The following is a 13,905-nucleotide window of genomic DNA, read 5'->3' as shown; positions in this document are numbered from 1 at the left end:
TGAAATGAAGAGAAACATTTTAATTGTTTCATCTTTTATATAGGCATAAGGCATTTCAAGAAATGCAATATTAATTACTATATATGTATATGTCAATAAGAATGTAAGATGAGGGTGCTAATGCACAATCTTATGTATGTTCTCTTCTCTTATTATAAACAGGAGGCTGCAACAACAATGCCAACACACAGCAATTCCACTCAATCTACGCCAAGCTGGCTGTACACTGTGGCATTGAAGCCAGCAAAACTGGAAATGCCACAACTAAGATCCTCCCGATGACGAAGGACTCGGAGGACAGCATTCCAGGTGCCTTTAAGGTGGTGCCAAGAGTTCTTGTCCAGCACGACTATGCCAACTGGACGCCATCTCAGAACTGTCCGTGTCACATACATTGGTGGCTGGGTGGTAAGAAACATTCTCACCAGGCTAACATGTCACACATGTAGATTTATCTTAGTTACACAAGTTCTCACACAGTCATACCACTTATTAAAATGAATAAACAATGGCGGACTTGTTATGTCTTCCATGAATATTCATGGTGTCAAGGTGTGCAAGTTGCAGCATGTACAAGTTGAACAATAGGGTCCCAGAATAGAGCCCTGAGGAACCCCACAGGTCATAGCCATTTGGTCAGAAACACCGTTAGCAATTCTAAGAAGTGGATATTCCCACCCAGTTTTGTAACCTCTGTAATAAGATGGAATGGTCAACTGTGTCAAAGGCAGCCCTCAGGTCCAGCAGAACCAAGACTGAGACTTGTCCTGCATCTGTTTACAGGCAGACATCATTTGTCACCTTATCACTGTTTCAGTGCTGTGGTGGGACCTAAAGACTGATTGGAAAGTATCAAACACATTGTTGAACAGGAGAAAGTCACCAAGCTTTTGCTAGTGATGTACGGATCGATACTGAAATTTCAATACCAGCTCTTTATGCTCTAATATTGATTCTCAAGTCAAAATATTGATATTTTAGTTATTTGAGATCATGTATATCATTAACATGAACACAGTGTAAAGTTACTAAATCACTGAGATCTTGTCCAAATGAAACGTGATTGGTGGGAACTACTTTTTCTCCCGCAGAGGTAAGTACGTAGCGCAGCGGCACATTGTGCTGGGCTCAGTCTTTCAGAATTTCCGGCAAGTAAATTGTGTCAGTCAGTATTCTAAAAAAGCAGGTGTATGTTTCCTTTTATGTAGACTATTTGAAGACACTTCATACAGAGTTGAATATAGACAAGATAATGCATTTAGAGCAGAATAACACTACTATTTGTTTCGCCCTCTGACTTTATATCGTTTGAAAATGATTCCCCAAGATCAGCAGCACTCAAAACACACTACTTTTTAAATATTACCAGTTCCATTAAGTATCAGTATCAGACCCATATTGCCGATACCAGCCTGGATATTACTTGTTATAGGATCTGAATAAAAATCAGTGGTATTGCACATCACCAGATTTGGGAGACACCTTTTCCCAGGATTTTGCCCAAAAATGTCAGGTTTGATATGGGCAGATGGTTGTTCAGCACTGTGGCATAAAGACTATAACTTTTACAATTACTAAGGTTGTGTAATAACCAGTGCGTATAAAATGATTGGTGTTTACGGCGGTCACTCACCCTGTCTGGTCAACACGTACGTGCAGAGAACACGTGCACACGTACACAAGCAGTCCAAGAGAGGCCACAAACAATTTGCAATCATGTTATTATTAAGATAGGATTTACATTTAATCGAACTATCCAAATGACTATTATTAGCTAACAACAGCCACATGTAATGCATGTGTTACGCAGGTATGTAGTTACATCATTACATCCAAATGACTATTATTAGCTAACAACAGCCACATGTAATGCATGTGTTACGCAGGTATGTAGTTACATCATTACATCCAAATGACTATTATTAGCTAACAACAGCCACATGTAATGCATGTGTTACGCAGGTATGTAGTTACATCATTACATCCAAATGACAATTATTAGCTAACAACAGCCAGATGTAATGCATGTGTTACGCAGGTATGTAGTTACATCATTACATCCAAATGACTATTATTAGCTAACAACAGCCACATGTAATGCATGTGTTACGCAGGTATGTAGTTACATCATTACATCCAAATGACTATTATTAGCTAACAACAGCCACATGTAATGCATGTGTTACACAGGTATGTAGTTACATCATTACATCCAAATGACTATTATTAGCTAACAACAGCCACATGTAATGCATGTGTTACGCAGGTATATAGTTACATCATTACATCCAAATGACTATTATTAGCTAACAACAGCCACATGTAATGCATGTGTTACGCAGGTATGTAGTTACATCATTACATCCAAATGACTATTATTAGCTAACAACAGCCACATGTAATGCATGTGTTACGCAGGTATGTAGTTACATCATTACATTCAAATGACTATTAGCTAACAACTAATGCATGTGTTACACAGGTATGTAGTTACATCATTACATCCAAATGACTATTATTAGCTAACAACTAATGCATGTGTTACGCAGGTATGTAGTTACATCATTACATCCAAATGACTATTATTAGCTAACAACTAATGCATGTGTTACGCAGGTATGTAGTTACATCATTACATCCAAATGACTATTATTAGCTAGCAACTAATGCATGTGTTACGCAGGTATGCAGTTACATCATTACATCCAAATGACTATTATTAGCTAACAACTAATGCATGTGTTACGCAGGTATGTAGTTACATCATTACATCCAAATGACTATTATTAGCTAGCAACTAATGCATGTGTTACGCAGGTATGCAGTTACATCATTACATCCAAATGACTATTATTAGCTAACAACTAATGCATGTGTTACGCAGGTATGTAGTTACATCATTACATCCAAATGACTATTAGCTAACAACTAATGCATGTGTTACGCAGGTATGTAGTTACATCATTACATCCAAATGACTATTATTAGCTAACATCTAATGCATGTGTTACGCAGGTATGTAGTTACATAATTACATCCAAATGACTATTATTAGCTAACAACAGCCACATGTAATGCATGTGTTACGCAGGTATGTAGTTACATCATTACATCCAAATGACTATTATTAGCTAACAACAGCCACATGTAATGCATGTGTTACACAGGTATGTAGTTACATCATTACATCCAAATGACAATTATTAGCTAACAACAGCCAGATGTAATGCATGTGTTACGCAGGTATGTAGTTACATCATTACATCCAAATGACTATTATTAGCTAACAACAGCCACATGTAATGCATGTGTTACGCAGGTATGTAGTTACATCATTACATCCAAATGACTATTATTAGCTAACAACAGCCACATGTAATGCATGTGTTACACAGGTATGTAGTTACATCATTACATCCAAATGACTATTATTAGCTAACAACAGCCACATGTAATGCATGTGTTACGCAGGTATATAGTTACATCATTACATCCAAATGACTATTATTAGCTAACAACAGCCACATGTAATGCATGTGTTACGCAGGTATGTAGTTACATCATTACATCCAAATGACTATTATTAGCTAACAACAGCCACATGTAATGCATGTGTTACGCAGGTATGTAGTTACATCATTACATTCAAATGACTATTAGCTAACAACTAATGCATGTGTTACACAGGTATGTAGTTACATCATTACATCCAAATGACTATTATTAGCTAACAACTAATGCATGTGTTACGCAGGTATGTAGTTACATCATTACATCCAAATGACTATTATTAGCTAACAACTAATGCATGTGTTACGCAGGTATGTAGTTACATCATTACATCCAAATGACTATTATTAGCTAGCAACTAATGCATGTGTTACGCAGGTATGCAGTTACATCATTACATCCAAATGACTATTATTAGCTAACAACTAATGCATGTGTTACGCAGGTATGTAGTTACATCATTACATCCAAATGACTATTATTAGCTAGCAACTAATGCATGTGTTACGCAGGTATGCAGTTACATCATTACATCCAAATGACTATTATTAGCTAACAACTAATGCATGTGTTACGCAGGTATGTAGTTACATCATTACATCCAAATGACTATTAGCTAACAACTAATGCATGTGTTACGCAGGTATGTAGTTACATCATTACATCCAAATGACTATTATTAGCTAACAACTAATGCATGTGTTACGCAGGTATGTAGTTACATCATTACATCCAAATGACTATTATTAGCTAACAACTAATGCATGTGTTACGCAGGTATGTAGTTACATCATTACATCCAAATGACTATTATTAGCTAACAACTAATGCATGTGTTACGCAGGTATGTAGTTACATCATTACATCCAAATGACTATTATTAGCTAGCAACTAATGCATGTGTTACGCAGGTATGCAGTTACATCATTACATCCAAATGACTATTATTAGCTAACAACTAATGCATGTGTTACGCAGGTATGTAGTTACATCATTACATCCAAATGACTATTAGCTAACAACTAATGCATGTGTTACGCAGGTATGTAGTTACATCATTACATCCAAATGACTATTATTAGCTAACAACTAATGCATGTGTTACGCAGGTATGTAGTTACATCATTACATCCAAATGACTATTATTAGCTAACAACAGCCACATGTAATGCATGTGTTACGCAGGTATATAGTTACATCATTACATCCAAATGACTATTATTAGCTAACAACAGCCACATGTAATGCATGTGTTACGCAGGTATGTAGTTACATCATTACATCCAAATGACTATTATTAGCTAACAACAGCCACATGTAATGCATGTGTTACGCAGGTATATAGTTACATCATTACATCCAAATGACTATTATTAGCTAACAACAGCCACATGTAATGCATGTGTTACGCAGGTATGTAGTTACATCATTACATCCAAATGACTATTATTAGCTAACAACAGCCACATGTAATGCATGTGTTACGCAGGTATGTAGTTACATCATTACATCCAAATGACTATTAGCTAACAACTAATGCATGTGTTACGCAGGTATGTAGTTACATCATTACATCCAAATGACTATTATTAGCTAACAACTAATGCATGTGTTACGCAGGTATGTAGTTACATCATTACATCCAAATGACTATTATTAGCTAACAACAGCCACATGTAATGCATGTGTTACGCAGGTATGTAGTTACATCATTACATCCAAATGACTATTATTAGCTAACAACAGCCACATGTAATGCATGTGTTACGCAGGTATATAGTTACATCATTACATCCAAATGACTATTATTAGCTAACAACAGCCACATGTAATGCATGTGTTACGCAGGTATGTAGTTACATCATTACATCCAAATGACTATTATTAGCTAACAACAGCCACATGTAATGCATGTGTTACGCAGGTATGTAGTTACATCATTACATCCAAATGACTATTAGCTAACAACTAATGCATGTGTTACGCAGGTATGTAGTTACATCATTACATCCAAATGACTATTATTAGCTAACAACTAATGCATGTGTTACGCAGGTATGTAGTTACATCATTACATCCAAATGACTATTATTAGCTTACAACTAATGCATGTGTTACGCAGGTATGTAGTTACATCATTACATCCAAATGACTATTATTAGCTTACAACTAATGCATGTGTTACGCAGGTATGTAGTTACATCATTACATCCAAATGACTATTATTAGCTTACAACTAATGCATGTGTTACGCAGGTATGTAGTTACATCATTACATCCAAATGACTATTATTAGCTAACAACTAATGCATGTGTTACGCAGGTATGTAGTTACATCATTACATCCAAATGACTATTATTAGCTAACAACTAATGCATGTGTTACGCAGGTATGTAGTTACATCATTACATCCAAATGACTATTATTAGCTAACAACTAATGCATGTGTTACGCAGGTATGTAGTTACATCATTACGTCCTAGAAGCTGAAAGAAGGAGGGATATGCTGTGTGAAATCAATTGGAAAGTTAGCGCCCTCTAGACATCTGTGTAAATGTTGCAAACAGCCCCTTTAAGGCCTTTGCAAATGTTCCAGTCTGAAGTGAGACCTTAACGAGATGAAGGAATTGTGCTGACAAACTGCTCAGCACAGACTTTAGACATCTAGTGGGTAACTCATCAAGGTGTGTATGTTAATGTTAGATATGTGCCGTCTCCAAGCAGAAGAACATATTTCACCTTGGCTCTTGTTCGCTTTCTGCTGACTTCACCCATTTTATAGTTTTATTTCTGTTTATGATAGTCACCTTTGGCAGTTCTGCCTTGCATAGGTTAGAGTCCAAGCCAGGGATAAATTCCAAGCCAGGGTTGGTTCAGGAAGTAAAAACTAAAGCTGAAACAATTCATGCCATTGAATCGCTGTGGCCAAACTACTAAAAGTGGGAGGAGAGGAAAAGTGTGAGGCTGAATCTTCAGGTGGCAAAGCATCCAAGAAAAGGAAAGTGAAATGTGAAATCAGACACGGTAAAGCCAAACATTGACTGGACGCTTGTTTCAAGCCACTTAACCGCAGTGATTGATTACTTGTATTAGTAGATTGCACATTACAGTACATATTCCGTATAATTGACCACTAAATGTTAACACCCAAATAAGTTTTTCGACTTGTTTAAGTTGGGGTCCACGTTAATCAAGTCATGGTAAGTGACCATCATGAAAGATAAAGATGGTACATTTCAACATGATAAGATCTGCTGCTATGAATATTACTGAGTTACCTGTTACATCTCAGGACAACAGGTGTGTACTTGTGGTTTAAAGACTACTTTACACGCTATGTCAACCTTTTCCAGCGTGTCTTTACAGTAGCAAAATGTATGTTTGAGGACTATATCAGACAACATGGGTTGCCAGAGTGTAGTCACACAGACCAGGTAGGCAATTGGAGTCAGACCTTGTAAAACACTTTGGAAAACCTTGCTGGAATAGTTACCTCTACTGCCCCCCAGTGGCCGTTAGAAAGGATGCACACATTTTGTGTTGAAGTCCTTAAAGCTGTCTTTCACTTTTTGTCTTGTCCTTTGTGTCCCAGATGAAGTCGTGAGTGGCTCGGGGGAGGATAGGCGGGACATTAGCTTTTCTTTTTTACAAGAACTTTGCTGACAAAGTGCAAGTGTTTGTGGGCGTTACTGTACATGTTGGTATTGTTGTACAGACTTGACCTTTAAGCTGATACTGAGGGCGACTGTGTTGACTAGTTTGATGCGTGCAAATGATTCAATGTCCAGTACTGTGGAAATATGTTTGGATATGACAATCGGTTTATTTTAAGCTATCAAACTGAAATCAAATGTAGACTATAGAACATAAAGTATGCTGACCTTGGCTTGAATGGAACATTGTCACAGCAGCGAGACCTGACCACGCACGGCACCGTCCTAAACTGTTTGTGTCCTCCATGCAATCGCCCCGAATACTCCTACCTGAACCCGATTAAATGACGTTACCATGGCAACTGGACCATAGCAACCGTCCCATCCCTGTCAACATTTCCTGGTACTCAAGAGGAAGTGGGCGGAGCAATCTGCCAAAAAGGAAATTCCGCATCAACAGAGCCAGCAATCAAATGGAGAAAACAAAATAAAAACAAAATAAACAAATAAGGAAATTTGGCTCCAACAAAATGCAAAGTAAATATCTGTAGGATGATGTACAATATTGGCTTTTGCCTGACACTCCGAACTTTGATTGATATTGATATTGTTTTGGGGATGTTTAAAAAGAAAACACATTAAACACAAAACCCAATATTGGAATTTTTTGTTTTATCCACGAATGTAAGTTCGTAAAAAAAAAAAAAAATAAATAAATAAAAATAAACATCCTTCCACAAACAATTCAGCCATTTTCTCCCACTGTTATATTGCATAAAGGTCTGGGGACATACATATAAAATAATCACAACACAATCATCATACTACAAAAGAGAGTAATGAAGATAATTAATCAAATGGATTATAGAAACCCAACAAAAAAATCATGAAGTCACACATTTTAAAAATGAATAAAAGACAACTGTTTAAATGATGTATAAAGTAAATAATAAAATGTTTCCTGAAGTGGTCCAGAAGATGTTTCAGATGTGAACCAGTACATATGTATATCATATAAAGGTGATAATCTATGGGGTTATTAACAATTACAAATACAAGTATGTAATATTTTCATATTTCAAACTATGTAATCTATAAATGTAGAAGCATATCAAACAGATTGTTAGACAAACAACAATGTCACACATGTTATATGTGCTGATGTTGTTAGAAAGTCAAAATGAAAGTCTGGACAGTTTATTTCAAATCCTGCAGTTTCATTTGCTGCTGCTGTTCTCACCAGCACACTTGTGTTTCTTACACTGCTACTCATTAAAGACAGCACCGTTAAAGACAAACCGTGGATCACAAGAGGAATACTGAAGTCTTGCAAAAAGAAAAATTATCTTTACAGAAGACATTTAAAGCACAGAACCAAAGAAACTGAACACAAATATAAAACGTACAAAAATAAGTCAACACAAATAATAAAGCACTGCAAGCGAACATATTACTGTAACCTATTAGAACAACATCAAAATAGCATCCAGCGTACGTGGAAAGTTTTAAATGGTATCATTAAAAAAAAAGACATGACACATAAGGAACATCCTAGCTATTTTATAGAAAATAATCTAACTATAAATGACCCTAAAGGGATAACTGATGCTTTTAACAACTTTTTTGTAAATGTTGGACCTCATCTAGCAAATGAAATTGTACAACCTGAAAACAGTGCAAAATTTAATGAACAAACCATTCAAAACTTTTGAATCGTTTTTTATTTCCCCCCGTAAATGAAAGTGAAATCAAAACAATTGTAAATTCTCAGGAAAACAAGAAGTCAACAGACTGCTGTGACTTGGACTTTTCTCTGATCAAGGAAGTTGTTGATTTTATAGCTGTTCCCTTCACTTATATTTGCAATATTTCTTTTATAAAAGGTGTCTTCCCAAAGAAAATGAAAACGGCAAAAGTCATTCCCATCTTCAAAGTGGAGATAAGCATCAGTTCACAAACTATAGGCCTATTTCTTTACTCTCACAATTTTCAAAAGTCCTTGAAAAATTATTTGTGTCAAGACTTGACAGTTTTATTGATAAGCATCACTTGCTAAGTGAACACCAATACGGTTTTCGATCTAACAGGTCCACTTCCATGGCAGTGATGGAAGTAGTTGAGGAGGTAACCACTGCAATTGATAAGAGGGACTTTGCTGTTGGTGTTTTTATTGACCTGAGCAAGGCCTTTGACACCATCGATCACACATTGCTTTTAAACAAAATGCAGAGGTATGGTGTCAGAGGTCTTGCTCATGATTGGTTGAAAAGTTATCTTGGTGGCAGAGAGCAGTATGTGTATATGAACAATGTAGATTCAGACTAAAAGATCATAACACATGGAGTACCCCAAGGTTCTGTGCTGGGACCAAAATTGTTTTTACTATATATTAATGATATTTCCAAAATCCTTAAAAAACTCAACTGTATTCTTTTTGCTGATCATACAAGTCTGTATTATTCTGGACAAGACCTTGACCAACTCCTAGAGACTGTAGAGACTGAACTCCACATACTAAAGCAATGGTTTGATGGCAATAAACTATCAATCAACCTAAATAAAACTAAATATATAATTTTTGGAAATAGGAAAAATAACATACAGCGTCATATAAGAATTGATGATATGGAGATAGAAAGGGTGTATTTAATAACATTTTTGGGAATCTATATAGATGATAAATTAAATTGGAAACTGTACATAAATATACTTAAGACAAAGATGGCAAAAAATATTGCTATGTTACATAAAATTAAAAACTCTGTGAATCAAAAGGCTCTTATCATGTTATATAATTCTTTCATACTCCCATATCTTAATTATTGTGTTGAAATCTGGGGAAAGAATTACAAATCAAACATCAACTCTATATTTTCACTTCAAAAGAAAGCGATTAGAATTGTAACTTATGCGAATTATCATGACCATACCAATGCTCTGTTCATTCAATTAAAAACATTAAAACTGCACCATCTTGTTGACCTCAATACTACTATTGTGGCTTTCAAAGCTCATAACCACATGCTGCCTGGGTGTCTACAAGTGAGATTTAAACCCAGAGAGAATCCCTATGACCTCAGAGGTTCAGCCTTCTTTCAGAAAGCCAAAATAAGAACAAGCTTAAAAAGTAGATGTGTTTCTGTTAGAGGAGTTCAACTGTGGAACAGCTTGGATGATTCCTTCAAATGTTCCAGTTCCATTCACACATTGAAAAAACACTTTAAGACCAATGTCTTGAAAAAATATATCACTCTTGAATTAACATTGTAGTTAATACTATGATGAATGTTAATTAAAAATTAAACATGAGATATAAATAATAATAGAAGTACAATTGTTTGTATATATTGTATATATAATTAGTGCAAAGGTCTTATATGTACACAGGGATATTTCACATGCCTGTACTGTGTATAAAATTGAACTACGTTCATGTTGTTTATTATGTTGTTTATAATAAGTTGTGCAAAGGACATTTTGTAATTTTCCGAAGTTTATTTTGTACTTGAAATTGTTTACAGGGTTAGGCACAATAAGTGTTTAAGTTCAGCCTAAACCCTTTCGGTCTGTAACATTTTTAATTTTCAATCTCTGAATGTACAACTTTTTATTTTCAATCTATGAATGTACAACTGTTTGTTTGCTTTGTTGACCATTGACCGAAGAACAATAAACTTGAACTTGAACTAATTATTAGTAATAAAAGACACTTGTATATGTACATATCATGTATAATTGTGTGTGTAAACACAATAAGAGAAGAAGAATGGCGCCACATATGCTGTGTCCACATGTTGTCTGCTCACTATACATCCATTCATTGTTACCTCAGCAAACATGACGCAAAATACTTGCATATGTTTTTGAGAACGACAACGACTGAATGTCTGACGACAAACAAAAATAGAAATGTTGTATTATTACATGTTATAACATTCTTTGTACAGTAGATGACGCCCTTGTATTGTGCAAATGATCAAAGAGGGAAAAAACACCTGAAGTCTTGTGACTGACATCTATTCTGCTTTACTGGATCACACTTGGGAGAGTTTTGCATCATAATAAAGTACATTCAATACTTGTTGAAATTCCCTTTTAAAAGACTTCAAAATGTAACGCTTGCCAAAAAGTAATTTGGAGTATTGAAAAAAACGTAATGAACTTCAATATGATTTATTTCATTAAAATAACTGAGATTTAGGTTGTTTTTATTCCAGAAAAGATGTGTCAGTAAGTAAATATTTTCCACATCACTTTATGTTAAGTGCCATAATGTTTAGTTATGGGCTGATTCCAGGTTTTAAAAAGGTATTGAAACAAGTCAACAGTACTGAATAAGTTGTATTATATTTTTTAAATTTTTCCAATATCGATGCAGCAACTATAAAGCAGAAAATACGTGTCAATCATTTAGAAGATACTGCAAGTCACTTTTTTGCTGGCATCATGTCGTAATTAAGGGGTTATATTTCACATAAAGTCTATTTTTTAACGTTAAGGGTACTTATAGTGCTATACTATTTTAACATATTTCTGAACAATATAACAATACATAATATAAGACTACTAGATAATACAATTTATTATATCGCTTTTTTAAAGCACGAAACATCTCGCGAGAGCAGAGCAGCGGCGTCTCGTGACGTCAAGTGTGCCAACTGTCGTAAAAGCACATGGAAGAAGGACAAAGAAGTGAAGGCGGACGCTAATAAGTTAGTGTTGTTATTTGTTCGCTATGATGTAAATATTTATGTCGTAAAGAGACATATTTAATTATTTATTTCAGGGTAGAACGTCTCAGTCTGCGAACATATTTTCGTTGCTTTGCTAGTCAGGACTATAAAGCTGAGAAGCGTCACGTGCTAGTTAGCTTAGCTTGTTAGCTTAGCGTGTTAGCTGCTAACAAAGAAACGCAGACGTAATCAACACTTCGCTAAGTAGAAATCAAATGTGAGTGTAAAGTGTTGTGATTGTGTGAAAATGTGCGAAAGAACGGGAGCAAAGTGTGAGGAGGAACTTTCCAAAAGAAAAGAGGAGGACAATCAACTACTGGACGCTGTTTTCAAGAAACATCAAGTTGTGTTACACATAAAAGGTTTGTTGACTTCTTACTCTCACATCTTTACTAACTTTATATTTGATTATTAACACTATTCTTAAACATATTGTGTATAAGAAAGTAAATTGTCTTGTGGGGATGATGCACTGCCTCCAACTCGTACCTTTTTAAATGTCTTAATACTTTTAAATACATTGCCTCTCAATTTGTAACCTGTAAATATTAAGAAGCTTACAGAATATGTTTTTGTTGTTCTTATTATTATTCCACAGACATTATTACATGTCAAATTTAGAGGAAAAAAACCCCAGCATGTTTAAAGGAGATAAAATAAAAAGACTACTGAGTACATTTTGTTAATCAACTAATTCTAAATTGGATGTTATTTTAGAATGCTTAAGTGCAGTTCCCCTCTAATAATTTTGATTGACGGTACAGTTTGATGGTTGATAGGCGGAACCTTTTAATTGGCTATTGTCTACAGACGTCCACAAATTCAGAACACTCGATGTTTCCACAGACAAATACATATAAATTCTCAGATGAAACAGTCTAGAGAGCCAATTCCAATTCACTAGATGGTCAAAGTTAATGTAAACTTTTCAACTATTCAACATCATCATTGTCAAATGCTTACAATTACCGTATTTCCTTGAATTGCCACAGGGCATATAGTATGTGCCTGCCTTGAATTACTGCCGGGTCAAACTCGCTTGGCAAAATAATTAGCACATGCTTAGTATTACCGCGGGCTTCACGGTGGGAGAGGGGTTAGTGCGTCTGCCTCACAATACAAAGGTCCTGCAGTCCTGGGTTCAAATCCAGGCTCGGGATCTTTCTATGTGGAGTTTGCATGTTCTCCCCATGAATGCGTGGGTTCCCTCCGGGTACTCCGGCTTCCTCCCACTTCCAAAGACATGCACCTGGGGATAGGCCCCTCCCACCTCCAAAGACATGCACCTGGGGATAGGTTGATTGGCAACACTAAATTGGCCCTAGTGTGTGAATGTGAGTGTGAATGTTGTCTGTCTATCTGTGTTGGCCCTGCGATGAGGTGGCGACTTGTCCAGGGTGTACCCCGCCTTCCGCCCGATTGTAGCTGAGATAGGCGCCAGCGCCCCCCGCAACCCCAAAAGGGAATAAGCGGTAGAAAATGGATGGATGGATGGATAGTATTACCGCCTGGTCAAACTCGTGACGTCACGAGTGACACTTCCCCTGTCATCATTTTGAAAATGGAGGAGGCTGATTTCAATACCTGTAATTTTAAATCGCATAAAGGGAAGAAGATTAAGAGCTATTCAGTAAGATTTAAGGTCCAAGCTTACATCACACTCAAATTTTTACTGCATGCCTTTGGTAAGTGCCGGAAGGAGAAGAGGTTTTAAAATAATTAGCGCATGCTTACTTTTACCGCATCCCTTTTGATAAGCACAGGAGTGAGAAGATGTTTTAAATTAATTAGCGCCCCGGCGGAAATTCAAGGAAATACGGTATACAGTATGTATACAGACAAAATTACCAGAAATATCATTTTGTATTTCAACTATTTTCCCTCAAAGAAGCTTTGAGGCTAGAATGTGTGTTTTTTTATTACTCGATTAATTGAGCAAATAAATCAATGGATTAGTTGATTACTAAGATCATGGATAGCTGCAGCACTAATTATATGTGATCATGTG

At 35.9% G+C, this 13,905-nt stretch overlaps 1 protein-coding gene across 1 annotated transcript in view; it reads left to right on the top strand.

Moving 5' to 3' along the window:
* The first annotated feature begins 278 nt into the window (after positions 1-278).
* LOC133547312 (zinc finger protein 180-like) overlaps positions 279-13,905 on the top strand; it is a 32,402-nt gene continuing 18,775 nt past the window's right edge. Inside the window, exons 1-4 of the mRNA XM_061893042.1 lie at positions 279-408; positions 7,104-7,111; positions 11,767-11,876; positions 12,156-12,259. Of these exons, the coding sequence (XP_061749026.1) occupies positions 279-408; positions 7,104-7,111; positions 11,767-11,876; positions 12,156-12,259 (352 nt within the window). The remainder of the gene's footprint in view (positions 409-7,103; positions 7,112-11,766; positions 11,877-12,155; positions 12,260-13,905) is intronic.

This window comes from Nerophis ophidion, unplaced genomic scaffold (genome assembly GCF_033978795.1).
Source record: "Nerophis ophidion isolate RoL-2023_Sa unplaced genomic scaffold, RoL_Noph_v1.0 HiC_scaffold_87, whole genome shotgun sequence".
Lineage (NCBI taxonomy): Eukaryota > Metazoa > Chordata > Actinopteri > Syngnathiformes > Syngnathidae > Nerophis > Nerophis ophidion.
Note: the sequence above shows the minus strand (reverse complement) of the source record. Positions and strands in the feature narration are given on the sequence as shown.